This window comes from Neophocaena asiaeorientalis, unplaced genomic scaffold, assembly GCF_003031525.2.
Source record: "Neophocaena asiaeorientalis asiaeorientalis breed wild unplaced genomic scaffold, Neophocaena_asiaeorientalis_V1.1 scaffold212, whole genome shotgun sequence".
In the NCBI taxonomy this organism is placed as follows: domain Eukaryota; kingdom Metazoa; phylum Chordata; class Mammalia; order Artiodactyla; family Phocoenidae; genus Neophocaena; species Neophocaena asiaeorientalis.
The window spans coordinates 2,152,577-2,180,181 of record NW_020174046.1 but is presented as its reverse complement, the minus strand read 5'-3'; the positions used below and the strand labels follow the sequence as shown (position 1 = coordinate 2,180,181).

The 27,605-nt window shown below is 36.6% G+C and overlaps 2 protein-coding genes across 7 annotated transcripts in view; one reads left to right on the top strand and one right to left on the bottom strand.

The window, feature by feature from the left end:
* The window catches only part of PIBF1 (progesterone immunomodulatory binding factor 1), a 201,140-nt gene extending 195,699 nt beyond the window's left edge, over window positions 1-5,441 (bottom strand). For all 4 annotated transcript variants that reach the window (XR_003004349.1, XR_003004348.1, XM_024753941.1 and 1 more), the window contains exons 1-2: window positions 5,125-5,441; window positions 3,799-4,098 (exon numbers count right to left, since the gene is read on the bottom strand). Coding sequence is in view for 2 of the 4 variants with exons in the window: in XM_024753941.1 (XP_024609709.1) it covers window positions 3,799-4,050 (252 nt within the window). In the remaining 2 variants the exon portion in view is untranslated. The remainder of the gene's footprint in view (window positions 1-3,798; window positions 4,099-5,124) is intronic.
* Window positions 5,442-5,676: 235 nt separating this feature from the next.
* On the top strand, window positions 5,677-25,997 carry DIS3 (DIS3 exosome endoribonuclease and 3'-5' exoribonuclease). 3 transcript variants are annotated; one of them, XM_024753943.1, is made up of 22 exons: window positions 5,860-5,998; window positions 6,264-6,330; window positions 6,596-6,753; window positions 9,383-9,576; window positions 9,997-10,070; window positions 10,595-10,762; window positions 11,513-11,677; window positions 12,844-12,957; window positions 13,085-13,222; window positions 13,803-13,949; window positions 14,326-14,442; window positions 14,706-14,807; window positions 15,759-15,823; window positions 15,911-15,995; window positions 17,459-17,586; window positions 20,097-20,183; window positions 22,089-22,245; window positions 23,537-23,751; window positions 23,860-24,028; window positions 24,152-24,310; window positions 24,996-25,118; window positions 25,766-25,997. In XM_024753943.1, the coding sequence occupies exons 4-22, from the start codon at window positions 9,483-9,485 to the stop codon at window positions 25,847-25,849; spliced, it is 2,391 nt and encodes a 796-aa protein (XP_024609711.1). In that variant the 5' UTR covers window positions 5,860-5,998; window positions 6,264-6,330; window positions 6,596-6,753; window positions 9,383-9,482; the 3' UTR covers window positions 25,850-25,997. The 3 variants fall into 3 exon arrangements, with proteins under 3 accessions (XP_024609710.1, XP_024609711.1, XP_024609712.1); XM_024753942.1 differs by lacking the exon at window positions 6,264-6,330 and having other exon boundaries at window positions 5,677-5,998; XM_024753944.1 differs by lacking the exons at window positions 5,860-5,998; window positions 6,264-6,330; window positions 6,596-6,753 and adding an exon at window positions 6,950-6,969.
* The last annotated feature ends 1,608 nt before the right edge of the window (window positions 25,998-27,605 follow it).

Genomic DNA, 27,605 nt, shown 5'->3' with positions numbered 1-27,605 from the left:
TGTTCAATGTACTAGTAAGCTTTGGAGAATGAATGAGTGGCTAAAAATACTGTTTCTTCATCAATCCCAGACTCACACTTTTCCACATTTTTCATCTCTGAAGCTGGAGTGCATCTTACAAACTACAGCACATAACAGTTTAACTTGGCAGTGTTTAACGCTAGCAATACACATAGTGGTACGCCTTCCAATCCAGGTGGCTTGGATTTGACGAATTAAGGAAGAGTAATTCTTCTACCGTATAATACTTCTTCCCATATTTGACAGCAAATATATTACCCCAAGGGGTCTCTAAGCAGGACAACCCTAGTGCTCATAGACAAAAAACACAGGAATGTAGAGCAGGCAGCTACTCTGGAGAGCAATTTGGAAGTACACTTAAATTAAGTAGACATATACCCTGTGAGCCAGAAATTCCACTCCTTAGTATATATGTCAAAGAAATGTTCACACCAGGTCCAGAAGAGGAATGTCTAAAGAAGGCCACGTTGCATGTGGTGGCAAGGAGCTAGAGGCACCCTGGGTGCCTATCACTGCGGGAATGGGTGGACGGATGGGTAGACACACACCTGAACTGTGTAGCTGCTGGAAGCAAAGGACTAGACTTGCACATGGTAACATGAAGGACCTTAAAAACCGCACTGAGTTGAAAGGAAAAACTATAAAAGAAATAAAATCTAAAACAAAACATGCAATTCAGATTTATGTAAAGGTAAAAAATAAGAAAAATACTCGTGTTCAAGATAAATGTTTATAATAACCATAAGTTGAGTATAACCTTTAAAAATTGTGAATCACTATGTTGTACACTTAAAACTTATATAATACTGTAAATTGACTGTACCTCAATAATTTTTTTAAAGAATAAATGCTAAAAGGAAAAAATAAACATAGAGAAAGGGAGGAAGAGAAATGAATTATGGGAATAAAAAGAATAAATGTACAAAATAAGAAGTGATCTTGCAAGGATCAATGATGACTGTGTGTCATAAGCTCAGGAATATGACTACCTTAATCTTCTACATTTTCAGCCCAATCAGAAAACCACAAAAGTAAAAAACTATACTAAGCACCATGGGATACAATAATAATAATATACAGTGCTGAATAAATATAACTACTATTATTTATTATATACCAGGCATCTAAGAGCTTATGTGCCTTGATTAATTTAATCCTCCAACAACTCCATGAAGTAAAAACTATGATTATTCTTATTTTACAGGAAATCAGGGGAAAAAAACTTAAGGAATTTGCTCAAGGTAACTATAAGGGCTGGGATTTAAACTCAAACTGTGTGTGTCTGGAACTGCAGCTCTGATCTGTTATACCAGAAAGCCTCTCATGAATAAATCACCATGCCAATAATGTAAACGTTACATTTTAAAAAGGAGAGAAGCTATTTATAACCAAGCACAATGCAAGCTGAAAACAAATAATTTAAAAAGTGGCCAAAGAAAATGTAATTTTCAATGTGGTATACAGTTGGCACTTAATAGAATATTTGTTGACTGAGTGGGTAGATTAACAAGTGGGATACTACCTCAGGCTTCTTCAATGACTTCCATTGAAGGAGGTCTTAAGGATAGAGATACATGAGCCAGTAACACTGTGGCAGTCCATTTGAAGAGTAAAAACAATATGATTAAGGGAAAAGAATGGGAAACCACAGGATACACTGATAAAATACCAAGTGACCTAGTCTAGGTAGGTGACTTCATAAAGAACCTAAAAGGAAGTCTTAGGAGGTTTACTTGGATGGAGCATAGGCATTAGACTTCTTGGTGTTAATCCCACCTGGCGCTATCAGTTCCATCTGAATGGCCTTGGCAAGCTATTAACCAGTTATGGTTCTGTTTTTTTCAACAGCAAAATGAGGTTAAGTCACTCAGTTAAGAAACAGCTGAGCACTTACTAGGTGCCAGGGACAGTTCTAAGTGCTGGAGATACAACAGGGACTACAAATAAGTCCCTGTCCTCAGGATCCTTACACTTTATTAAGAGAGACAAATACCCAACAAACAAGGCAGGTAGTCCTATGAGCATAGATGTAAGGCACAGAAAATAAGCAGAGTGAAAAAAATGAGAATATTATTTTAGTTAATAACAGCAACAATGACTAATACTTATTGTGTGCTTACTAAATATCAGTCTAACTTATTCTATTGATTCATTTAATATGACAGGTCAGAGAAGATCTCCCTAAAAGCTCCTACACCTCAAAGAGATGTATGGCTTAAATGAGATAATACATGAAAAAGCTCACAGAACAGGGTCTGGCACAGAATAAGCACTCAATAAATGTTAGCTACTAATATATATATTTAAATGTACCTAAATGATTTCTTTACATCATCAAGACCTTGGGATTTAGGACATTTCATTTTCCTAGAGAGGCATGGTCAAGAAATTTTTCTAGCAGCATGATACTTATACATAGGCAAGAACTAGCCAAGACTGACTTAACAAGAGAGAAGGTAAATATAACTGAAACAAAATGGGGAGGGGAGGAGATAGGAAGAGGTGGGATCAAGAGCAAAGATGGAGGGTTTACTACTGGAAAGAAAAGACTTTCTCAGAAGACAGAAGTAGTAAGAGTTACAATGTTTATCCTGTCTTTCTGAAATCACTGTCAATTTTTTATAACTAGCGACAACTTTACCAGGCCTTACATAAAACACTCCGTAATTGTAAATAAACACACAAGGCAGAAAAACAAGGACTAGGGCATCCCTTGTTACTTGGCAGATACCGCTTGTTAAAGAATAGGGTAAATGAATTTGTTACACTTGGTACTATGACACAGTAACTATCAAAGAGCAAGATATAAAGAAACCAAATCTCCATGCTAGAGGACTCAACAGATTCAGTAATGTAATAATGATCTTGATTCTCCCTATCCAACTAGTCACATCAGGGCTAATTCTCAATGAAGCAGAAAAAACTTGGCCAGAAAAAAAACACTGGAGAAAATATACCTCACACATTCAAAAAACTGAGCCTAGGGGCTTCCCTGGTGGCACAGTGGTTGAGAGTCCACCTGCCGATGCAGGGGACACGGGCTCGTGCCCCGGTCTGGGAAGATCCCACATGCCGTGGAGCGGCTGTGCCCGTGAGCCATGGCCGCTGAGCCTGTGCGTCCGGAGCCTGTGCTCCGCAACGGGAGAGGCCACAACAGTGAGAGGCCCGCGTATGGCGAAAAAAAAAAAAAAACTGAGCCTACAGAAGCAATTCATCCCTGTCCACCTTTAAGTCACCCCTTCTTTCAAGACTTTTTATTTGGTACACAGAACTATTATTCACTTCCCTTCTCCTTTTATTTTACTTATTTATTTAATAAATTTATTTATTTATTTTATTTTTGCTTTGGGTCTTCACTGCTGTGGGCGGTTTTTCTTTAGTTGCGGTGCGCGGGCTTGTTGCGGTGGCTTCTTTTGTTGTGGAGTGCGGGCTCTAGGTACGCGGGCTTCAGTAGTTGTGGCTCACGGGCTCTAGAGCACAGGCTCAGTAGTTGTGGCGCACAGGCTTAGCTGCTCCGCGGCATGTGGGATCTTCCCGGACCAGGTCTTGAACCCGTGTCCCCTGCATTGGCAGGTGGATTCTTAACCACTGCGCCACCGGGGAGGCCCCCTTTCTCTTTTTAAAAACAGTTTTTTTTAACTATGCAAGAAAATATAATTATTTTCTTGATATTTTAAATTTATCATTTCAAGTTCAGATTACATAAACTTAATTCTTATATAGCTGCAGTTTCAAGACAATAAAGCACACAGATAGCAAATTTACACATGATCTTACCTTTGTAAGATAATCAACCTTCAAATTGTCGATCATCATATTTTTCTGTGATAGCTCTATTTTCAGTAACTGAATATTATGAAGCAGTTCTTTCCGTTCAATTAGCTGCTTGGTAATTTTGACTTTACCGTCTCTCTCTTCTGATGAGGAAATATCATCTGTAGGAACTGTTGTTTCTAAACTAATATCTTCAGATTCCAGAGAGCTAGAGATGTTCAGTGTTTTTGATGGCTTGGCAACTTTTCGAGACATTTTTAATTATTATGGGTCACTTTTCTTCTCCAATTCTATTTCAATTTTCTGTAGATTAAAAAATATTGATTTAAATGTACTCAAACATTCTCTATGGAAAGCATAAAGTATATCAAAGAGATACTAAGGGTTCCCTAAGTAAATATTAGGCAAACTGGAGGACCCCAAATCTAGGGCAGATTGGTTAAGTTACTGCTCAAATCAAACATATTAAATCAAACTCATTAAGTCTTATTCTAAAACATACTTTTTTTAGAATTAATTTTTCTTGGCATATAGTTGCTTTACAATGCTTTTTTTTTTTTTGAACCCATACTTTTGATGAATAGAAAACCCAGTTCCTGGGGGCAGGACTCTTACTTGGAGTAAACAAAGAAATGTATGAGATAAACAATAAAGCCCTAAATCGCTAGTACCCAGGAATACTACTAATAAAAGCAGCACATGTTGAAGATAGAGAAGTTTCGTCTGAGTTGGTCAGGGGAAGGTTATACAGAGGTAGGACTTAGAATCTTGAAGGATTTGGAAACGAGTAATAAAAAGGAAAAATCATTCACATATTAAGGTTGGTATAGAAGTGATGAAAGTGTAAAACAACAGAGGGACATAGTAGTAGTCAGCCTGGGCCAAGCCCATGTGAATCTGAGTAGTGACTCCAAACACAAACACAGAAGGGTTGTCCCTCATACATAATCAAGACTGTGGAGGACCTTGAATGTTTCAGTATGTTCGAAATTTATTCTACAGGCAATGAGGCATCAGTTAAGTTTTTTTAAAAAGGGAAATAGTGAGATAAAATTTTTTTATAGACTTGCAGATAGCAAAATGAAAACAAGAGTGTAAAAGACAAATTCCTCGAACTCCTTACTCTTTCACAAAAATGTCAGCAACTCCCTCGTTTTAATACTACACGATATAATAAGTTACGGTATTGTAGATACCAGTTTTTCTAAACTGAACGATTAGAAAAAAGGTGTGTGGAAGGGAAACCTAAGAACTCTGACTGGATCGGCTTCCCTCGTTTTTAAAGGGAAAGGGATAAGGAAAGGCGAAATCAAAGACAGGCAACATCACCTGGGATACAAAGGGTCCGGGACTGGCACTGCCCACACGTGCGGCGTGAAGAATAAAACGCGTATTTGGCAGCATCAGAAGATTCCTTGTCCCAGGCAAAAAAGGTAGGGGCGAGCCGTGAGCTACCTGGAAAGCTTCAATTACTCCACGTCGCAGGCTAGAGAAGCCGCCACCGCCGCTACCTTAGGTGAGCTGAAGGTGTCTCCAGACAGCAGCTCGGGTTGCAGTCTCTTAACGAGAAATCAGAGGTCGGTGACCGTTAGCACCCGTAACCAAAATAACCATTTCCGCACAGTGAGGAAGCTGCAGCAGGCAGACGCCCGCGCTACCGGAACTCAGCCCGCGTCCACCAGGCGCGGAAAGCAATGCATGCTGGGAGATGGAGTCCGGAGGCGGCCCTGCTCAATTCACGGGCGGAAATGGCTCCGGGCTCCTCCCATCTACCCGCTTTCGCCCAATCCTCGCAGCCCTCAGAGAGCCAACCAACGGCTGTCTCGAAGTTTCCCCACGAGAGGGGTTTACTAATATCCTGGAGGGGGAAGGAGCAAACCTCTGGGTAAAGTGTAGTTGTGCGACAGGGCTCCAATCTTGACATTTTCCGCCGGAAGAGAACTGTTGAGGTCGGGATTCCAAGCCGCGAGGCAAGATGCTCAAGTCCAGGACTTTCTTAAAAAAGACGCGGGCGGGCGGCGTGATGAAGATCGTGCGCGAGCACTACTTGCGAGACGACATAGGCTGCGGTGCGTCTGGATGCGCGGCGTGCGGAAGTGCGCACGAGGGGCCGGTCCTCGAGCCGCAGCCCCTGGATCGGGTCAGCAGCCTCTGCCCACAGCCGCACTACTTGCTGCCTGACACCAACGTGCTGCTCCACCAGGTGCGCCGGTAGGCGGGCGAACCGCGGGCACAGCGGCGCCACCGGGAGAAAGGGAGATAGGGAGACTGATCCCCAAGGAGGAGCGACTTGGGCAACATCACGTACTTTAGGGAAAGGCAAACCCCGTCAGGACCTATGCCTCCTGCCCCCCCAGGCCGAGGTTCTTTTCCATGTACTGTTTTGGTTTTTTTTTTTTTGAGTTCTTGGAGTTATAGGAATTTTAAATACGTCAATTTTCTAACTCCTGGTGTCTCTTCTGCCTTAGATTTTAATGTCTGGAGGTCGGGGACCTGGGCTTCTGTGGCCTCCAGCCTGCGACCCCCAGGCAGCTTGTAAGTGCCTACGAACGAAAGCTATGTGGGCCAACGTATTACTTTATTAATGAAGTTAATTCTACAAAGTTTTGTAATTAGCCTATTTACATGTGTACTTTTTTAATGGACCTGAAGGGTTTTCTGTTGCAAAATAGCTCCTTATTTAATGTACAGTTAGTGTTTTTTTTTAACCGGCAGAGTTTCACGTTCAACAGAAGCAATTTATGAATGAACAGAGGAAAAATTAACTCTTCGTTTATTTATTTGTTTATTTATTTAAAAGATTGATGTCCTTGAGGACCCTGCCATCAGGAATGTCATTGTGCTACAAACAGTTCTCCAAGAAGTGAGAAATCGGAGTGCTCCGGTATATAAACGAATCCGAGATGTGACTAATAACCAGGAGAAGCATTTCTATACATTTACTAACGAGCACCATAGGTAGGGGGGAAATTATGTCAATTATCAGGAAACTATAGAATTATCTGGGGGGAGAGTTCCTGGCGGTAATCTGTGACATCGTCAGAAGATACACCATAGGTTTCATACTTCTGAGAGTAATATTTGGTTCTTACAGAGTTTACAAATCTTGCTAAGTTCACATAGGCATTGATTGGGTCAAACCCAGAACCAAAGTCTCCTGGCTCCTCGGCTATGGTAGGTACTTTAATTTCCAAAATGTTTTCATTTTGAATTGGTTTTAGCATGAGTCGAGCAATAGGATTTTGGAAGACGAGATTTGCCTAGGTTCCTGGTATACCATATTAAGCGAATAACCAACAAAGGTTAATAAAATATAGGAGTTTGTGAAGGAAAGTTTTAAAAATATAAAGCAGATATATTCTTAATGAGCTCTTAACAGTTAAACTAATACCTTATAACTGATCACATTGACGACAATAAGGTTAAGAAATAGAAGTCTTTATGTTTCAGATTCAAGACCTTTGTTTGAACTTAATGTGTGATCTTAGAAAATATGATATTGCCTGTTCCTTATGTTACAGAAATAATTTATGATGTACCTAGTACATCATAAATTAGTACCTAGCATAAAGTAAGTACCTAGCTTACTTTTTTTCCTTATAAATTTATTTTATTTATTTATTTTTGGCTGCATTGGGTCTTCATTGCTGCGCGCGGGCTTTCTCTAGTTGCGGTGAGCAGGGGCTACTCTTCATTGTGGTGCGTGGGCTTCTCATTGCGGTGGCTTCTCTTGTTGAGGAGCACAGGCTCTAGGCACAAGGGCTTCAGTAGTTGTGGCACACGGGCTCCAGAGCGCAGGCTCAGTAGTTGTGGCACACAGGCTTAGTTGCTCTGCGGCATGTGGGATCTGGACCAGGGCTCGAACCCGTGTCCCCTGCCTTGGCAAGCGGATTCTTAACCACTGCGCCACCAGGGATGTCCCTAGTTTACTTTTATTAGATCAGAGTTTGTCAATGTTGGCACTATTGACATATTGGACTGGATAATTCTTTGTTATGGGAAGGCTGTCTTAGGAATTGTAGGATGTTTAGCCACATCCCTGGCGTATATGCACTAGATGCCAGTAACAGACCTCCCCTTCCCCACCGATCCACCGAGCTGTAACAACCCAGAATGTCTCCAGACATTGTGAAATGTCCCCTGGCGGGGAAAATCACTCCCTGGTTGAGAACTGCTAGATGAGACAGTAGATGTAATAATGAAATCCCACTGGAATATGCAAATTAAAAATATTTAATTTCTCAAATTTCTCTTCTTTATTCTTTTTTTGTGTGTGTGTGGTACGCGGGCCTCTCACTGTTGTGGCCTCTCCTGTTGCGGAGCACAGGCTCTGGACACGCAGGCTCAGCGGCCATGGCTCACGGGCCCAGCCATTCCGTGGCATGTGGCATCTTCCTAGACCGGGGCACGAACCCGTGTCCCCTGCGTTGGCAGGTGGACTCTCAACCACTGTGCTACCAGGGAAGCCCTCTCTTCTCTATTCTTATATCCCACACTTAAATACTGTTGTTATAAAGAACATCAGTAAAGCACCTGTAGACTTCTTATTTCTGTCTCCTCTCGAAATCCAGAAACAGAAACTTCACTGTTTTTCAGCGCTCAAAGACCTAGTTTCTGTGGAGCATGATCATTGGATTTTTAATCCAAGGTTAGCAATTTTGTTAGCTTAAGTGCAGTGAATAGAGCTTAGCAATACTGGGGTTGACAGGAAGAATTAAGGCACTCGAGCAAATCTCATGTCAGGTTGTTGCTCAGTCATGCTAAAACCAATTCAAAAATTTATGAGTGTCTTTGATAAGCTTAAAAGCATTATCAGGTGTATTTAATGGTGAATAATAAAATAATTCTGAAAACCATATAAATAAGTACAGAATTCTAAAATTGAGCTTATAATTTTTAAGAAGTAGGTAGAAGTTGTTGTGCTGAATTTTGTTATTGTACTTAAATTTAGCTTCGAAGAACAGATTTAAAGAAATAAGTATGCTGACATTTGATAGCTCAGAGTGGATAGACTTAGAAGGAATATACAATCATATCTGTATCTGGTCTTTAAGTCCCTAGATGGTGTTTGTCATTTATTCAGGGTTTACCATGGATAATTTATGTGCATTATGTATTTAATAACTATACATTAATCATATCATCACAAATCATCTAATCATACAATCAATAGCTTTTAGGAATTCCTGTTAATCTACAGTTTGAATGAAACTTCATTATCAGACCTGCAAAATTTTAGTATAGTTTTTTTCCAACAAACTATTACTTTTTTAATGTCCCAACTTCAAGTAGAAATTCTGATCTTGAATTTTTCTTTTGGTGAAAAAAATTTATTTTAGTCTTTTTTATTGCTCCATTAATGTGATTTTCTTCTTTTCCAAGTAAGTTGTTGTCTTAAAAACGTGACTAGGGGGACCTTATTTGTTTCCACTCTGAGGTATAAATGTGAATACATTCAAGAGAAAAAGATGTACCATTGACTTTAAGTTTAGTAATTATTAGGCATTTATGTCCTAAGACTTTTTACATGTGCTTGATTCTGTTGTTTTCCATTTGTTTCTTTTTTTTCACTTTCTATTACACTTAGAGAAACTTATGTAGAACAATTACAGGGAGAAACTTCTAATGACAGGAATGATAGAGCCATTCGAGTAGCAGCAAAGTGGTACAATGAACATTTGAAGAAAATGTCGGCAGAGAATCAGCTGCGAGTTATCTTCATAACCAATGACAGGAAAAACAAAGAGAAAGCCATAGAAGAAGGGATACCAGCTTTCACTTGTAAGTCTCCATGGAGACCGGACTGTTAGTTCATGTTTGCAAATGCATATAAAAACTATCATCAGGCCCATAATCAGATGTTCATTTGACCATTTGGTATTTTCATAGTCCTATATAACTTAATGTGATATTTTTGTGTTTTTTTTAATTTCTCAGCATTTCTAAGCTAAGTGAGTTGTGCCACCAGTGGCTATTAATTTCCCTATCAAGACTTGGAATTGGCTTAGCAATGAAAGCTTATAGATATACTTGACCCACTGCCTTTTGGGCGTGACCACTTCAACAGAGGGCTTCCCCCACCCCCCACCAAAAAAAATTGACATATGTACTGTCACAAACAAAAGAAGGGGAAAAAAACATATCTAAGGAGGAAAAAAAACCACATTTGAATTTATCAAGAACAAAAAACTTATTTTTCAGGTGAAGAATATGTAAAAAGCCTAACTGCTAACCCCGAACTCATAGATCGTCTTGCTTGTTTGTCTGAAGAAGGGGTATGTTTGAGTTTGTTTTATTTTGTTTTTGAAAAGTGAAATTATTAATGTATCCACTTCCGGATGTTAGGCTCATAGTTACCAAATTTAAAAATTGGAATATCGGTGGGTAAGCTGGAATTGGAATAGGAGTTGGGTTATAAACAAGAGTGGCTCTAATAGACTTCTTATCAAAATGTCCTAAAGACTTGACTTTCTCAAATAGCGCTCTTTACTGATATATCCTCAGCAACCCGAGTAGGGCCTGGCACGAGGTGGCACTATCTGTTTGATTAATAAATGAAGGAGTTCATGGCTAGCTTGTGATGAGTAGGTATTTGACAAAGAAGTGGTGGGCACTGCAGAGAGAGCATACAGCTGTAGCATCAATTTCTTCCTGTGCTATGTTCATTCAAATTCATACAGGGGTATATACCATAATGTGGATGGTTGTTTTAAAAAATACCTGATGGTGTTAATAGTTGTATATGGAGCATACAGAAGACTCACTACTAACTATATCTCTTGGTTTGTTTATTTCACAGAATGAAATAGATAGTGGAAAAATAATATTTTCAGAGCATCTTCCATTAAGTAAGCTACAACAAGGCATAAAATCTGGTGCATACCTTCAAGGGACATTTAGAGCCAGCAGGGAAAATTACTTAGAAGCTACAGTATGGGTTCATGGTGACACTGAAGACAATAAAGAGGCAAGTGTGTACATAAATCCCTTTTACACTAAAATGTTTTCTGTTCTTTTTTTTCACAAGTGTTTAACATTTTTGTACAAGAAGTTAAGTTTGCTTTATCCTCCCAATTTATCAGCTTGAAGAAAGTTATGTGAAAGGTCATAGATACTAGTAGAATTAATCACTTTTTCAGAAAACTGCTTATTGAGGAAAAGGACTATTAACCCACTTTTAAGAGAATAAAAATCTAATCAATAAAAAACCCCACTATGGTACCTCTATTTTCTGTATTATGATCTATTGTGGGAAATACTATTTGCATAATGTATAATTGCTCTGGAGAGCTTCACACACTTTAAAGCAAATAGCAGTTGTTTTGGGGTGCTCACTATTGGGCAGGTACTCATCTCATTGCTTTGAACGCTGCATTTCATATATTTTCAACTCTGCCTGTAAGAGTAGGTACTCTTTTTTGTTTTACCAATCAGGACCCTGAGATTTAGAGAGATTGAGAAATTGTGGTACTAATGTAAGAGTTATGGTAGAGCCATGAACACAACCCATATTTTCTGACCATGTTTTTTCTACTTGCCATTGAGAAATTAAGAGGGCAGAGTAAAGGGCCCCCACTATAAAGGAAGGAAATATATAAAGGAGGGGAAATAGAAACATAGAGACATCAGAATATATCTAAACTTCTGTAGGCAACCTTCCCATTATTATATTGCCTTTGAAAATATCTGGGCACGTGTCATTTGCTGTTTCACACAGATAATCTTACAAGGACTTAAAAATTTAAACCGAGCTATTCATGAAGATACTGTGGCTGTGGAGCTTCTTGCGAAGAATCAGTGGGTAGCACCATCTTCTGTGGTTTTACTTGACGAAGGTCAAAATGAAGATGATATGGAGAAAGAAGAGGAGAGAGAATGCATTGTATGAAACCAAGAAAGTTTTATTTTTTTGTCTGTGTAGCTTTGAATAAGTTGTTAATGTATTGTCTTTGGAAAAAATTAAACAAGTTTCATTGCTTTCAGATTTATTAATATTTTTTTTATTCGCTATGTATGATGAATAAAATTATAGTTCTGTCAGTTTAATAATATATGTCATACACATAGTTGATTTCTTTTCCTCTAAGTAGTCTGCTTTTAAATTAATGTCTTCTTTTGCTCAAATAAAACAAAGGTTTAAATACAAAAAGACTTGAGTATGAAACTTGAATTCTGACATTCAGGTGTACGGTCTGGCTGAATTAGTGAGGTTTAAGTAAATAAAAATTTAAAATTTTCTGAAATGCCTTTATGTAATGTTAAAGTTCCCTCAGCATAAGAGATGTACTTCTGGGCCCTTACAAATGGGTCTGTTTAATAGTTCCTTCTCTATTGCCATATTTACTATGAAGAGAGTGCTTTCAGTTGTTTCTTTTGACCTAAAGTCTACCTGATATGACCTATTTATTTTCCCATTTTAGAATTACAAGAATAATACAATTAGTTGGAATTCACACAACATTAGTAGTAGTTCTCTTTATATGAATTATATTCACTACTCTGGAGTCTTACTATAACATTATCTTTGCAGAGTCTAGGCCATAGCAGAGTGTTAGAGGTGAAATACCATAAGGTTCTTCTGCTATTTCTAATAAAAACTATTATTTGTTTGGGTTTATATTTTGGATAAGGACGAACCTTTAAAGATACATCTCTTTTTTAAATGAATTAATGAATGCCACTCAGCTAATTATTGAAAACTAGTACTAAAATCCTAGTCTTTTAATTACCAGACCTGTGCATGTGTGTGTGTGTGCATGCACGCACATGTGTGCAAGTCAGTAAATCTTCATATTAAAACTGCAGAGTCCAGTTCTGACATATTTATTCAGTTACTTTTGTTTTTTTGTAGTGCTTTACTATGGAACTGTTTTTGTAGTTTTGTTTGGCATGCTCTTGCCTAGAATTTTGAAGCATCAAAATTCCATAGTTTTATGTCATAATTTACTGCCTGAGAAAGTACCTGTATTCTAATTTTGAAGGGAAATTGTCTTATTATCCTTACAGGAAAGATAACTGAAGATTTTTACTTTTATTTTTACATCTCAGCTTAAGACTGCTGTAAGTGAAAAAATGTTAAAGCCTACAGGTAGAGTTGTTGGAATAATAAGAAGGAACTGGAGACCATATTGTGGCATGCTTTCCAAGTCTGGTATTAAAGAGGTGAGTAAAGAGCATGTTGCTATGTAATAGAAAATGAAATACATTGAATAGAACCTACAGCCCTCACCTTGCCCCCATCCCCAGCCTTTTTTGTATGTGTAAAATCTTTTTTCCTAATTTTCTCTAGTCAAGAAGACATCTCTTTACTCCTGCTGATAAGAGAATCCCTAGAATTCGGATAGAAACCAGACAGGCCTCTACATTAGAAGGGCAGAGAATTATTGTTGCTATTGATGGTTGGCCGAGAAATTCCAGATATCCAAATGTAAGTTTGAGTTAATCATTTTATTTTAGAATATTTAGTTAAAACTTTGGGAATAAAGTTGCTTCTTTTACTGAAAATAGAATCTGCTTTTGTATAAAATACATACTGAGATCTAGAAGTATTTCACAGTTACCTGGTAAGTGTACATCCAAGCTGAAAATTAATTTTAGGAAATTCCAATGTGAATCATTTGGTGACTTTTACTCAGACTTCCTAACAAATAACTTTTGGTGACAGCTACTACAAAAACAGCATTTGAGACCTAAGTAGATTGTAAATAAAAAAATTTGGAAGATAGGATATTTGAAGCACATTTTAAACTTGAAAAATAATAGGAAATAAACAGACACCTTTTTATATGAGAACCAGGCCCTTGGGAAGTCTCCCCCATAAATCACTTGAGAAGTCTTTGTCATTTTTAGCTTTAATTTACCTAGTTGTCATTTTTAAGAAGTGTGGAGAACATTTAGAAATACTAAAGTGATATGTAAATGTTGAGGGATTTAATGTGATAGTAAAAATAAATTGCCAAACAAAAAGCTGTAAAATACACCTTTCTAATAATATCTTTTGGTTTTAGGGGCACTTTGTAAAAAATTTAGGTGAAGTCGGAGACAAAGAGACTGAAACGGAAGTTTTGTTACTTGAGCACGATGTTCCCCATCAGCCTTTCTCACAGGCTGTTCTTAGCCTTCTACCAAAGATGCCCTGGAGCATCACTGAGAAGGTATGTTGAAAAGAATTCTTAGTGAATCACTGTATCTGAGCTACTAATTTTGTTTGATTTCTGTATGTGTTTTTTTAAAATATGTAGAAACCGTAGTTCCCTCCTCCCCTGCATTTAGTTTGGTACAGAACTCTTAGGTATCATGGAAATCACTTGCTTTACTGAAAGACAGACTTTTCTAGGGGACAGACATTAGCTTATGTCAAATTTTCCTAAGATGAAGAGTTCACAAGTTATAAATCATAATGTGCAGTTATAATTAAGAAATAAAGCTGTTTTTTTTTAATTTATAGATATTGTTGATTGCATAAGAGCTTGTGTTACATCTGTACCACCAAAATAGTTTTTTCTTTCTTAATAATGTGGCATCTTCTAGGACATGAAAAACAGAGAAGACCTGAGACATCTGTGTGTTTGTAGTGTGGACCCCCCAGGATGTACTGATATAGATGATGCTCTCCATTGTAGAGAACTTGAAAATGGAAATTTGGAGGTATTCATAATTATAATGACGTTCTATCCAAATATAGTTCTGGTCTTGAGTTAATTTTCTTTTGACCCATTGTAGAATTTGTTTGTGAGTTATTTATGTCAAGTAGAGTCAGTTGTAGCTGCAGAGACTAATGGGCATGTAAAAAATTGAAATGGTAACTGTGACTAAGGTCCTTTTTCCTTTTGGCCGTATTTCTTCTCATTAGAGCTCCATTAGTACATTTAACCAATTAAGCATGTTGACATCCTTTTTATCTTTTTAAGGTTGGTGTTCATATTGCCGATGTTAGCTATTTTATTAGACCAGGAAATGCATTGGATCAAGAATCAGCTAGAAGGGGAACAACTGTGTATCTTTGTGAAAAGGTAAATATGTTAAATTTAGAGTGGAATTTTGATACATCATTTCCATCATCTGTTTTATTCTTAATAATAAAACCATCTGAGGTATTTCCTGAGAAGAGGGCAGCCTCAGTATATAGTGAAATATGAATTACTACTTTGTTAATTGTGCAGTTTGTCAAATTCATGGGCTCTTTTGGATTCTTGAACAGTCTGGAATAGTACATGAATTAGCTAAAAGACATACATAGAATAAGATGGCCTTAAATCAGTGAAAATATTGCAATGTGTTTTGTTATTGAGTGACCCAAATAACAAGTAGATGTAGTTGATATAAATTGTTGTGTAGCATTTAACTTATTATTGGTGGGTAATTAATATATATTCTGTTTCTTATATATAGTTAAGTCGAGTCTGTACTGTCACAATTTACCATTTATTCTTCATTAAGTATGCTCCCATAAACTTACAGAGAAAAATTGTGAAAGTAGAAGGGAAAGTTAAGCTTAGTCTGTGGTAAATTCATTGTCAAAGTTCTTCTGTGTAGCTTTTTTCCATAAAAATTTAGTGTTTCTCTTTTTTTAGAATGTTGAAAACACCATGTAGTTTGTGTGAAGTATTGGAGGAAGGTCCAGTCGTAGAGCTATTAGGGCCTGTGTCTGTTATCTGGTACAAACGTATTGTACAGACCAGAGATTTCAAAGTTTCAGAGCACAGCTAGGTGGGTAGTGTAGAGAACTTAAACTTAGACCGACTGACATGAAATCCAGTTTTCTTTCATGGCTTCCCTCTTGTAAAAATTGTGTGTAACTACTTTTCTAGAAATAGACTTTTTATTTCACATTTTCTCACTTCTTTTCACAAAGGCCTTTTTTTTCCCCTTGTAAGTTCAATGCTATTGATATTTGAGAGTAGAACCTCAAAAAACGTGTGGAGACAGCTCAGTAATCCACAACTCTATTTTATTTGTTCCAGAGGATTGACATGGTTCCAGAGTTGCTTAGCTCTAACTTATGTTCCCTAAGATCTAACGTTGACAGGTACTTAATCACATTTCTTCATAAAAACATAGTATTTACTTCTTTAACTGATTCCCATTAACAGATACCATCTATTTTTCCTCATAGGTTGGCATTTTCATGTATTTGGGAAATGAATCACAATGCAGAAATCTTAAAAACAAGGTTTACCAAAAGTGTCATTAATTCAAAGGTTGGTTTCATGGTTACTACCTCATGTTTAACATCTTTGGTACTTTTAACAATGTTCTAGATTGTTTTGAAAAATGTAGGCTTATTAATAATAAGAAGACGTTTTTCCCCAGTGTTGCAGCAAACTCTAGTTGTTTTCAGTTATTTGCTTAATTTTTGCTGTTATTTGGAAATGAGTTTATTCCTGTATTCAGAAACTTACCAAGCCTATATACTTGAGGAGACCGAGTAGGTTTCTTTTAGCCCTACCTCAGGAGCTCCAGTGTTTGAAGTTGTCCCAGTTTATAACTGGTTAGTATTTTAAAAGATGGCATGTACACCGTCTCCTTGTTCCTCACATTTTCTCACTGAAATAATGTGATAAATCATGGTTGAATTCCAGTAGGACTAGCGTGAGCTCCATGTTCACACAGAATGGAGCCAGATTATGTTTCTCATTCTTCTCCTTTTTTTAATACTTTTTCCCAGATTCCCTTGTGTTCTCATTTTGCCCTGAATCTACCTCTGATGTTTGCCAAACCACTTTTCTTCCAATGATCTGTTTTCCAAGTTTACCGGCTTTTTCTCTCCCTTTGACATCATTCTTTTCTAATCAGCTAGTGATTGGAAAGAAAGCAATGTTAAACTGACAGTAATGTGGGAATGATTTAAATTTTCCTAGATTAGTATTTTTAAATAGGGTGAGTTTATAATTCTCCTAGACTTGGTCAGTGTAACAAAATTATATGAAAAAAAATTAGTAAACATATAACAGAAAACATTTTTAGATGGGGAACTCTTATCCCCTAATAGATAAGTTGGTTCTCCCAAGAATCTGACCTGGTCTGCATCACCTAACTCTCTTGCACTATTCCTGATTTTTACTCAAGAAGCTGCTTAGAAAAAAAAAAGCTAAAAAATGGTGTTTTACATACGGAGGAAAATAGGAACAGGGGTACTATTTGTATTGTAATTGGAAATTAATGTTTTCTACTATGATTTTTCCGATTCTTAGGTTAAATACCCAATTTTGGGTATTTAGTAGATTTCCTATAAAACACGATGTCTAGACTATTACAATTTTATTAATTATTTGCTGTGAGTAAGGCAGTATTGGTTCTCCGAAAAGGATTTCACTTTACAGTCATTATCAGAGAATAATCTAACCTTCCTTTTATTTTATTTTAACATTACCTAAGTATTTATACATTAACTGAACTATGAGTAAATAGTTTAAACTATTTACTAACCATTCTACCGTTTTATTTTGTTTTAACATAAGTTCGCTTATGTTGTGTAATGCATCAGATAAGAGTAAATGAACCAGAAATCATAGGTGTGGAGTATAAATATTATAGATAGGAATCTCTTCTTTTGTTATTGATTTTAGGTTTTCTGAAATCATGGATTTTATATAGTGGAAATATGAGAACATAGTAAGCCAGTTTTTATAAGCATTGTATTAACATATGGTTTCTTTTATAGGCTTCCCTTACATATGCTGAAGCTCAGATGAGAATTGATTCATCAACCATGAATGATAGTATTACTACTAGTCTCCGTGGACTAAATAAACTAGCTAAAATTTTGAAAAAAGGAAGAATTGAAAATGGGTACATTTCAAAAATAGTTATTAAGATTTGTCTTAATTCACCTATCCTGGCATTAAGATAACTTGTGAACTCTTTAAAGTGTTTTATCATGGACGGTGATGAATTATTTAATAGGCTGAATAGGGGCTCTTAAGTAGAAACATTCCGTTTCTTCTAGATACCTTTTTAAATATTAGCAGCTTGATTCTGGACATGATTCTGGTTTGTTCAAGAGTTCTGTTGTGTCAAAGATCTTGATATGTTTGAGTTAAAGATCTTGAAGAAATTCTAGGAAGGCAAGATTGTCTTAAGACTGTTCTATATGGATTGTTCCTGATTTTAATTAGAAATGAGTTTCAAGATTGAACATTGGTTTTCAGATGTTTAAATACATATAGATGAAGTCCTTCTTGCACTTAGAGTTGGAAGAGATTTTAGAGGTTGTTTAATCCAACACCTTCATTTTTTAAATGATTAAGAGTTACCTAGAAGCAGTCTTCCCAAAGATCTGATTGCTAGCGGCAGGTTTACAACTTTTAGCTGTTATATCATGGCATTTGCCAAACTGCAGAGGAGTTTTAAGGAGTATCCAAGTACCCAAACTTGTTGAAGTAGTTAGAAGAAATTTGATTCTTGAAAAACATCAACTGTCAGAGTAAAGCAGGTTCTTGAGCCTTTCATATATTGGTCTCTGGGTTCCCGTGCCCATCTAGGGTAGGGTCACAAGTAGTTACTAAAAGTGTTTTTGTTGGGGAGTGCAAACTCTAGATCTGTGCTGTTTTCATAAGATGTGCCTATTTAAATTAAAATTCATTCAAATTAAAATAAAAAGTTCAGTTCCTGAGTCACACTAGCCATATTTCAAGTCCTCAGTAGCCACATTTGGCTAGTGGCTACCATGTTGGACAAGGTGGATTGAGAACATTTCCATCCCTGCAGAAAGTTCCATTGGACAGTGTTCTAGGTATTTATGCTGAGCCAACCCTATCTCTACTCACACTTCAATTTTCTGGGAATTTTCTCCTGAAACTTGGAACTATATAAGGATAATTTGGATGTAGTAAAACCCAATGAAACTATTGCTCAAGTTTGTCCTTAAGATGTAAATAAGAGGAGTATAGTTAGATTTCTTTTGTAATACAAAACAACACATTTTTCATCAAGTATTCATTTATTGAAGGTTTTCAGTATGCCAGGCATCAGAAGAAAGTTTGTTGTAAAAGCAAAGTGAATAAAACAAATTGAAACTGTATTTATTTTGGCAGTTTTAAAGTAAGAGATATAAATTTGCATCTGTAACAGCTTCCGCTAATTAGGACAGGAAAGATATTTCGTTAACTTGAACACTCTGTACTTCTAGTTTTGTAAGTATTGATAGATAGTCATCTACTGGTAAAACATATCATCGAGTCTTCTCAGTCTTAGGATGAATAGAGTAAGGAATCAGTAAAAAAAAATTGGTGTCTTTCACCTTCTTAAAGGATATGTTGTGTCTTAAATTATATCTATCATATGTCTATGTTAAAGAATAAATGTCATGTTTTAAATGTTCTGTGAAGAAAAAGTGATCAAAATGTGATTAGTATACCTTGCTCTTTAGGTAAAGATGTATAGATTAACACAGATTAATTGTGGTTTAGAACCTTATTGTAAATTATGCATGGAAAGAAAGGAATATTTGTCGGGATTCCCTCTCTAGTATTTCTTCTGTAGTTCTTCTAACAAAGGTGAAGAGTCAAGGGAAAAAAGGACTTGGAATCGCACTTAACTTGCCCCAAATCATCTTTTTCCCTTCGTTGTGATTGTCCAACGTTACCCAGCCTCATTAAAATTCTTAGTTTTAGGTTGATTTGGAGCTGACCTGATGAAAATAGCATCAAGGTGTGTAGAAACATTATACTTGCCTTGCCTTGTGGGAATTTACTTTTCAAAGGAGAACTTGCCAAATCATTAAATGAACTGTGCATGTAAAGCACTTAGCCTAGTGTACTCTCTGACCCACAGCACTCAGATATTAATAGCCATTAGTGTTTGTGACATTAGTTGTAGTTTGTCTCCTCTCCTTGGTTGAGTGTATGTAGAAGATACTTTCGAACTGGGGATCTTCTGATGTTACTGATCTACCCATGGCAGCTTCCCTTTTGCCTCTCTCCACCATCCCTCACCCTAATACATTGTTTCCTATAGTAAATAAAATACTATTGATTACCTTATTTATTTATAAAACTGATTACAAACTCTTGTAGCTAAGTAAAAACTCAGTTTCGGTACAGAAGTCATTCAAATCCTGAGAAACACAAGGACTCATTTTGTTGTGTTGCTACTGTCCTCCCTTTTAAAATGCATTTTAGAACTGTAAAATATTAGGCTATCCGTGAAAATGGAACATGAAACTTAGCAGATGGTCATAAATCTTTCATAAGAAAAACTGTTATGCACTTGCTCTAATCATTTTCTGTTTTAAAAGAATCACTTCCAGAATTATATCTGTTACTGCTCACATGACTGATTCACCTCTTTATCTTATTTAGGGCTTTGACTCTTTCTTCTCCAGAAGTTCGATTCCACATGGACAGTGAAACTCATGATCCTATAGATCTGCAGACCAAGGAACTTAGGTATGCAATTTTTTTGATGGGTAGTAGATAAGATTTTGATTTTAAGGTAATATCTAGTATATATATTAATAAAACATTTGTACCCCAAATATCTATTTTTAGTAGGGTTATGATTTCTACAGAGTTTTTTTTACTTACGAAATATAGAGAAAAGTAAATGATTTCACTTTCTAGTCTTTTTTATATAAAACCTATGTATCTTATTTATAAGATAAATATTATAAAAGGAAAACGGCCAGTTTGGTTTGTCTTAATGTGTGGTATATTAGAACTTGACTAGTAATAGCTATGGTAAGTAAAGGAAGATTACCCTCATTAATTTCTTACGTATTTAATAGAGAATATACTGTGATAGGGTAGAATAGTGGCCAAACACTGGGCTTTGAAGCCAGACTGCCTAGATTTGGATCCCACTTCTGCCAGTGACTCCGGTCAAGTTATTTGACCTCTCTATGACTCGATTTATTTGTCAGTAAAATAGGATTGGTAATGGTACCTACCTCATAGGGTGTTGCGAAGAATAGTCAGAGGTTAGGTATTGTTGTTACAGTTTTATTGATTTGGGCTAAGATTTAGGGAGCAAGGTTGTTTTGGATTAAATCAGAGTTAGGCCTCTTTTCCATGCCTGTTATGTAAGGTGATCTGAAATTAATCATGCATTTACTCTTTTCTAGTAGATGACCAAGGATTAAAAATGGGAATATACTCAAGTTTGTTAGTTAGGACCAGTGTGTGCGTTATAGCATTAGAGCTAAAATTTAAAAATACCTTTGGGTGAATTTCTGTGCAAATAAGTCTAATGTTAATAGGAACAGTGAACCCAATACCAAGGGCTTTTTTGAGGAATATCTTGAATCTAGTTTTGCCAAAGCAGAACATCACCCATTTCTTCTTACCAAGAAGAAAAACCACATTTCTAAGAGATTGTCCCATAGTTTTAAAGGTACAATTAGAGGTCTTCCTAATATTAAAAAAAAAAATTAATATATTTTAGGAATCTTGTCAAGAAGTTATAAGATGTTGTTAAAAATGGAAACATGAATGACAGATTAATAATGCATGTTCAGTAACTTGGGAGAAAGAAAGCACTATTAAACAACACAGATCATTTACTAAACTAAATTTTAAGTGGACATAGGCTATGTAGAATGAAAAACAATATCACATTGGTTAAGAGCTTTGAATTCAGATTATATGGGCTCAGATCCTGTTTCTACTGATAATTCTAATCTTGAGCAAGAGAATAATGTTACACACCTTTAGTTTTCTCACCTGCAAAACAGGACTAATATCTATATCCATATATATATATATATATATATATATATATACACACATATGTGTGTATATGTATTGTATATGTGTATGTATACACACACACATATCGCAATGTATATAGCACTTAGAGCACAATGCCTGGGCCATAATACGCACCCAAAACAGCTATTTTAAATATCTCTTCGTTTTGGGGTGAAAGTTTATTAGTGAAAGTTTTAATTTTTTTAAAGCCAAAATTGATATGACCTAAATAGATTTTAATTCTTAGAAAACTTTATTTCTGTGGACTTATTGAATAAAAATCTCTTTGTACTCAGTATAAAGAGGTGAAAATGCTTATGATTTAGATTTTATATATTACTAGAGTTACTAAAGCTTCTGTTTTTTATTGCCATTTGTAAAGTCTCTTCTAGCGTGAGATTTACTCATGGAGTAGATGCCTAGTAAGAGATCGTTAGCACAGTAGCTGAGAAATGAAAGGGATACCAAATTCTTAAAAAAACACGTGCATACACACATGAATGTTTACATAGGAATTTTGATTATCTCTTGGTAGAGAAGGTAACCTGTGAACGATATATAGAAGTCTCATTCTTTTTCCTTATTTAACGATTTTGCCATTGGCAGAGAAACAAATTCCATGGTGGAAGAATTTATGTTACTTGCCAACATCTCTGTTGCAAAAAAAATTCACGAAGAATTTTCTGAGCATGCTCTGCTTCGAAAACATCCTGCCCCTCCTCCATCAAATTACGAAATTCTTGTTAAGGCAGCTAAATCCAAGGTAAGGTCACATAGTTTGAAAAAGCATCTGTATTTGTGTAGTGATCCAGCCATCGCACTGAATAATCTATATTTACATTTCCATAAAAATTTTGTTGTCTCCTGATGCAAAAATATGCCCGTAGTTCTTTTAATTAAAAAAGAAGTCATCTAACTTGGGTGTGGTCATCTCTTCGCACCTTGAAATCATTTGTTTAATAAAATTCTTTAATGTCTTTAAATAAAGAGAGCCCTATACTAAAGCCAGATATTCCACACTAAGTTATTTATAATATCCTGAACGTATCAAGCTCTTCCATATCTCTGTGCCTTTACACGTTTGTTATGCCTATATTATTTCCTGCCTCCTCCAAACTGTCTACCTTTAGAGACTTAACAGATAGTTTTTTTTTTCTCTTTATCTTCAACTCACTTAAGCCCTCTTTATGTCATGTCCCTAAGAAAGAAGTCCATTTTTGCATATGTGGAAAAAAGGAAAAACATAGAAGGGGCACCCCTTTCCTCAGCCCCTTATGCTCCCTGCCTCTGGTTAGTAGACTTATTTAGGCATGATTATCCCTACCCTTGGGGTGACTGTGGCTTGGATTTCAGGGTATTATTCTAACAGGATGACGTTGATTTCTGATTTTTCAGACCTTTATGGTGGGCCTGCTCCTATTATATCCATCAGAACAGAATCAGCTTCTCCTCTGCTCCAAGGATTGTACTGTAAATTGGAGAATTTTCTCTTACTGTCCTATTTCTTTCTATGACCTGGGTAGAGGAAGGAAGAAATAAGTATTTTTGCCTCATCTCCCAAAGTAAAACAAGCAGCCAATTGCTGTATCAGCACGTTGAGCTGTAGTAACCAATACAGTTTTATTTTGCCTCTGGTCTTCTACTTTGAATGGAGGGAAACTCTCTGCAGAGAAAATCCAGATATGCTGAAAAATATCCAGATCTACTTTGATTTTTTTCTGCCCCAACAGAGATAAGGCAAGTACAGATTGGACTTTGAGAGATAGCACTACTGCTCCCAGTATTCTCTTCCCCTTGAAATTTAAGAATGTTGATACTGTAGTACCTTCAAATGCATTCAGAAAAATTTAAGGTTTAATGTTGCAAAAAACAACCATTACTTTTTATGACTTTATTTGTAGTTCTCCTAGGTTTAGGATAAAAGATATAAACACTTATTACGTGGTCAAAAAACACCATATTTGTTCAATCTGATTGATTATATTTTGAAGACATGCTGGTACTGATTTTAAAATGTTTAATATGATGTGTTTCCCCCTCTTCTTTATCCACAGAATTTGGAAATTAAAACTGATACAGCCAAGGCTTTGGCTGACTCTTTGGACCGGGCTGATTCACTTACCTTCCCATATCTAAACACCCTGTTAAGAATATTGGCAACTCGCTGCATGATGCAAGCTGTGTACTTCTGCTCTGGAATGGATACTGATTTTCATCACTATGGCTTAGCGTCCCCAATATACACACATTTTACTTCACCCATCCGAAGGTACTTTTTCCTTATGAAATTAGAGATAGAAAACAGTTGATTTCAAATTTTAAAAGGACATTTTAATGCTAACATAGCATGATTCTCATTTCTCCTTCATATATCTAGATACGCAGACATCATCGTTCATCGGTTATTGGCTGTGGCTGTCGGGGCTGACTGCACTTACCCAGAGTTGACAGACAAACACAAGCTTGCAGAATTATGTAAAAATCTCAATTTTCGGCACAAAATGGCACAGTACGCTCAGCGTGCATCTGTGGCTTTTCATACCCAGGTATTTGCCTTCTATCACTAATGTTAGAAATGAAGTTTCGTTCACTTTTAATTGCAAAATTTTTTTTTTTTTGTTCAAAATATCTTAAGACAATCCTTGATAAGGTTGTATGCTTTTTTACAGTTATTTTTCAAAAGCAAAGGAATAGTAAGTGAAGAAGCTTATATTCTATTTGTGAGAAAGAATGCTCTTGTGGTGTTAATTCCAAAGTATGGATTAGAAGGTACAGTGTTTTTTGAAGAAAAGGACAAACCAAAGCCACGGCTTACTTACGATGATGAGGTACAGTATTTCTAAGGTTTTTATTTTGGCTTTTTTTGGAGGGGGGACAGTTGCAAATGGTACCTATAAAGGGTAAAATTATTTTTGTACCCTACAGAACTTTATGCTAGCTAAGCTTATCGTTTTACTCAACAATTTCTCGGCTCAGTGTATCTTCCCATATACAAAAGTTGTTCTTGATTTCTTTCTTTTATACCATGAAAAGTTTTCCCCTCTAAGGAAAACTTGAATTATGCTTTGTCCCTAGTGGACAAATGGATTAAAGTAAAGGAATAAATGGCTGTTTATAGCTCCAAGAAGGGAATTTTTTCAACCAATTCCAAGTGTCTCTTACCTGACACACTCCCTACTTCCCTAACTTAGTAGAACTACAGAACAATAAATTCTGCCCACATTACCTTTGTGCTCCTGTATAACACCAACAATTTGCCAATTAAAGGGGTGAGAATCCTACAGTTAATTAATATTAATGAAAGAGGGAGGTTTGCACATAATTAGGTCATATGTATGTGAGTTTGTTAGATTAATGGTTTTTGTTATGTTGAACACCTAGATGCTGAATAAATATTGAAGTTATTTTAGAATTTAAACTTTTAAGTTAATATGGAAGATAAATTATAAAGAATTAGAACCAAGCCTCAAGTGTAAGAAAGCAATTAAAAATAGTAAAATGTGTTTTGTTTAGATACCATCACTTAAAATAGAAGATACAGTGTTTCATATATTTGATAAAGTTAAAGTGAAAATCATGTTAGACTCATCTAATCTTCAGCATCAGAAAATCCGAATGTCCCTGGTAGAACCACAGGTAAGACCAAACTTAGAGTGTCCACGTTGTGGTGGAATAAACAGTATGTATTTTGTGAAAGAGAGTGATATAGTCATAAGTTATTCCTGTTTAAGGATAGAATCCTGTAAGTATTGTGGAAGACAAATATCTGTATAGGAAATCCTATTTTCTCACTGATTTCCTTAGGCCATGGGAACCCAGGCATCTGGGCTTCTTCTGAGGTCCTTGGGGCCAAAAGTGGAGTTCTGAGATCTGCCTAGTTCTTTCTGAAATCTGCACTTTTGAAGATCAAGTTAAAGTGTGTTTCCACCTAAGACATTGGTTCTTAACCTTGTCTCTGCCCCCGACACACCTGAGGCCTCTGATTCTGACAGAGTGGCTCACAGCTAGGATAAATTGAACGTTTTGGTTAAACCCACCCTTCCCAAATGACATGCTTCTACCTGCTGAGATCATGTCTGCCTTTTACATTCTGAACCACTGTTCCTCTGTGTGTGAAATATATACCAGCACATGCATCCTGCGGAAAATCTGCTCCTTCTTCCCCCTACCACCCCTGCATCTTTTTGAACTTAAAAGCGTCAGTGGGGAGGGGGAAGATGAGAAAGATTTATTCCTTATTTTACGCTTTTACTCACCTATTTTTCCCATTTGCATTACTTTAGATACCAGGAATAAGCGTTCCTACTGATACTTCAAACATGGACATTAGTGAACCAGAGACAAAGAAGAAGAAGCTTCAAAAATAGCTACAGTCAAGAAAAAAAAAGCTTCAAAGATTGGTTTCCTTAAAAAAAAAATTCTTGAGGGAACACTTGTAAACCTAAGAAGTGTGTGATACAGTTTGTTACTTCTAAGCACATTTTAATAATTTTTAAAATTTGCATTTTTATTGAACTGTTGACTGTGTCTGTCCCATCATACTACTTCCTTTCTGGATTGAACAGAACTATTTATGCAGAAAAATTCGATTGAATAACCATCACTTAAATAGTGACAGGATAACAACTTGAGGGATCTGTAAAGATCATTTAAAGGGAGCACTCATCTGCTCACTGAAGAGGAGATGAATTTTGCATAAGTAATTTGATTATCTACTATTGATAGAAAAAAACTATAATTTTCCTATGGAGAAAATATAACATTTTTAGAAGGAACAGTCTATTCTTTCTGAGTCTTGAAAGCTGTCAGTGTGTGGTATGGCAGTTTTTAGATTTCAAGACAGTGAAGTCAGGAGCTGTCAGGGACTTCAGCATTTAATCTCCTTTGCCACCTTTAATTTACCTGACTTATACTAAGTGTTCCTGTACTGTTAAAAAGCCTCCTGCATTTTATTAGTGGTTCTTGAACAGCTGTGAATGTTTGGGAATTGGGTGTTGAAGGAAGGTGAAGTAGAATATTTTGATCTAACTGGAAAAATAGTTGTTTTTTTAATACCAGATAATAAGTGTGATCATCATCCTTGACCTTCAGCTCAAATATCTCCCCGAAAATAAGGCATTAGGGTTCAAAGAAAGAATAGAGATGGCCCTTTAAACATCACATCGTGTTACTTATAAAATAAGGAGGCAATTAATAATGGCTTTTAAATTGCATATATATCAGATTATGGAGGAAAGGAGGGGTTGCATGAGGACATTAAAGGGAACAGATTGAAGTACTGCTACTTGGTGTGCCCGTGCCTACTTCCTTGTCAACCACAAAGATTATTAATGATAAAATAGGTGTCTTCAAGAATATTTCGAGATAGAGTTACCTTAAAACATTTTACTTGGCTCATTCAATTTCTGAAGTACCGACACTGTACCAGGTTCCTCACCAGTCAAGTAAACGATCTCTGCCCTGAAGGAGCTTGCAGTACAGTGAGAAGTGACTGGCGAACATATCGGCAGGTGTAGTAAGTGAGAAATAGTGCCAATGTGTACATTCAGGCACTTCAGTAGTTAAAATGATTGTTCCCATTTCCTGTTACTGAGGAAAACATCCATACATTGAGGCAGAACTTGTTTCATTCGGAGGAGAGCCTTGAGGGGACTAACGCCTAAAGCGGTGGGCAAGCCTTTTCTGTGAAGGCTGGACAAGTCAGGCTGTGCCAGCCGGGTGGTTTCTGTCACAACCATAGCTCTCCACTCACTCCTCTGCTCTTACAGAACAAAAGCAGCCACGGACTATAAACAACCGAGCATGGCTACGTTCCAACAAGACCTTGTTTACGGGCAGGGAAATTGAAATAATTTCCTAATTTTCGTGTGTTTAACAAAATACTACTAAATTCAATTTCCACGCTGCACCTCTCCCCCCAGCCGTTTAAAAATTCTTTGCTCATGGGCCATAGTTTACCTGCAGTCGAGGAAAAGGAAGGCTTCTGGGTAAAACAAGGCTATGCTGACCTCACATCTGTCTTTCCAGGTTTGTTTTCTTACACCTCTTCTATGAAGAAGGCCTGCTTCAGGCTCTAGTCCCTGTTGAGTAGTTCAAGATGACCAGAAACCTTATTTTCACCCT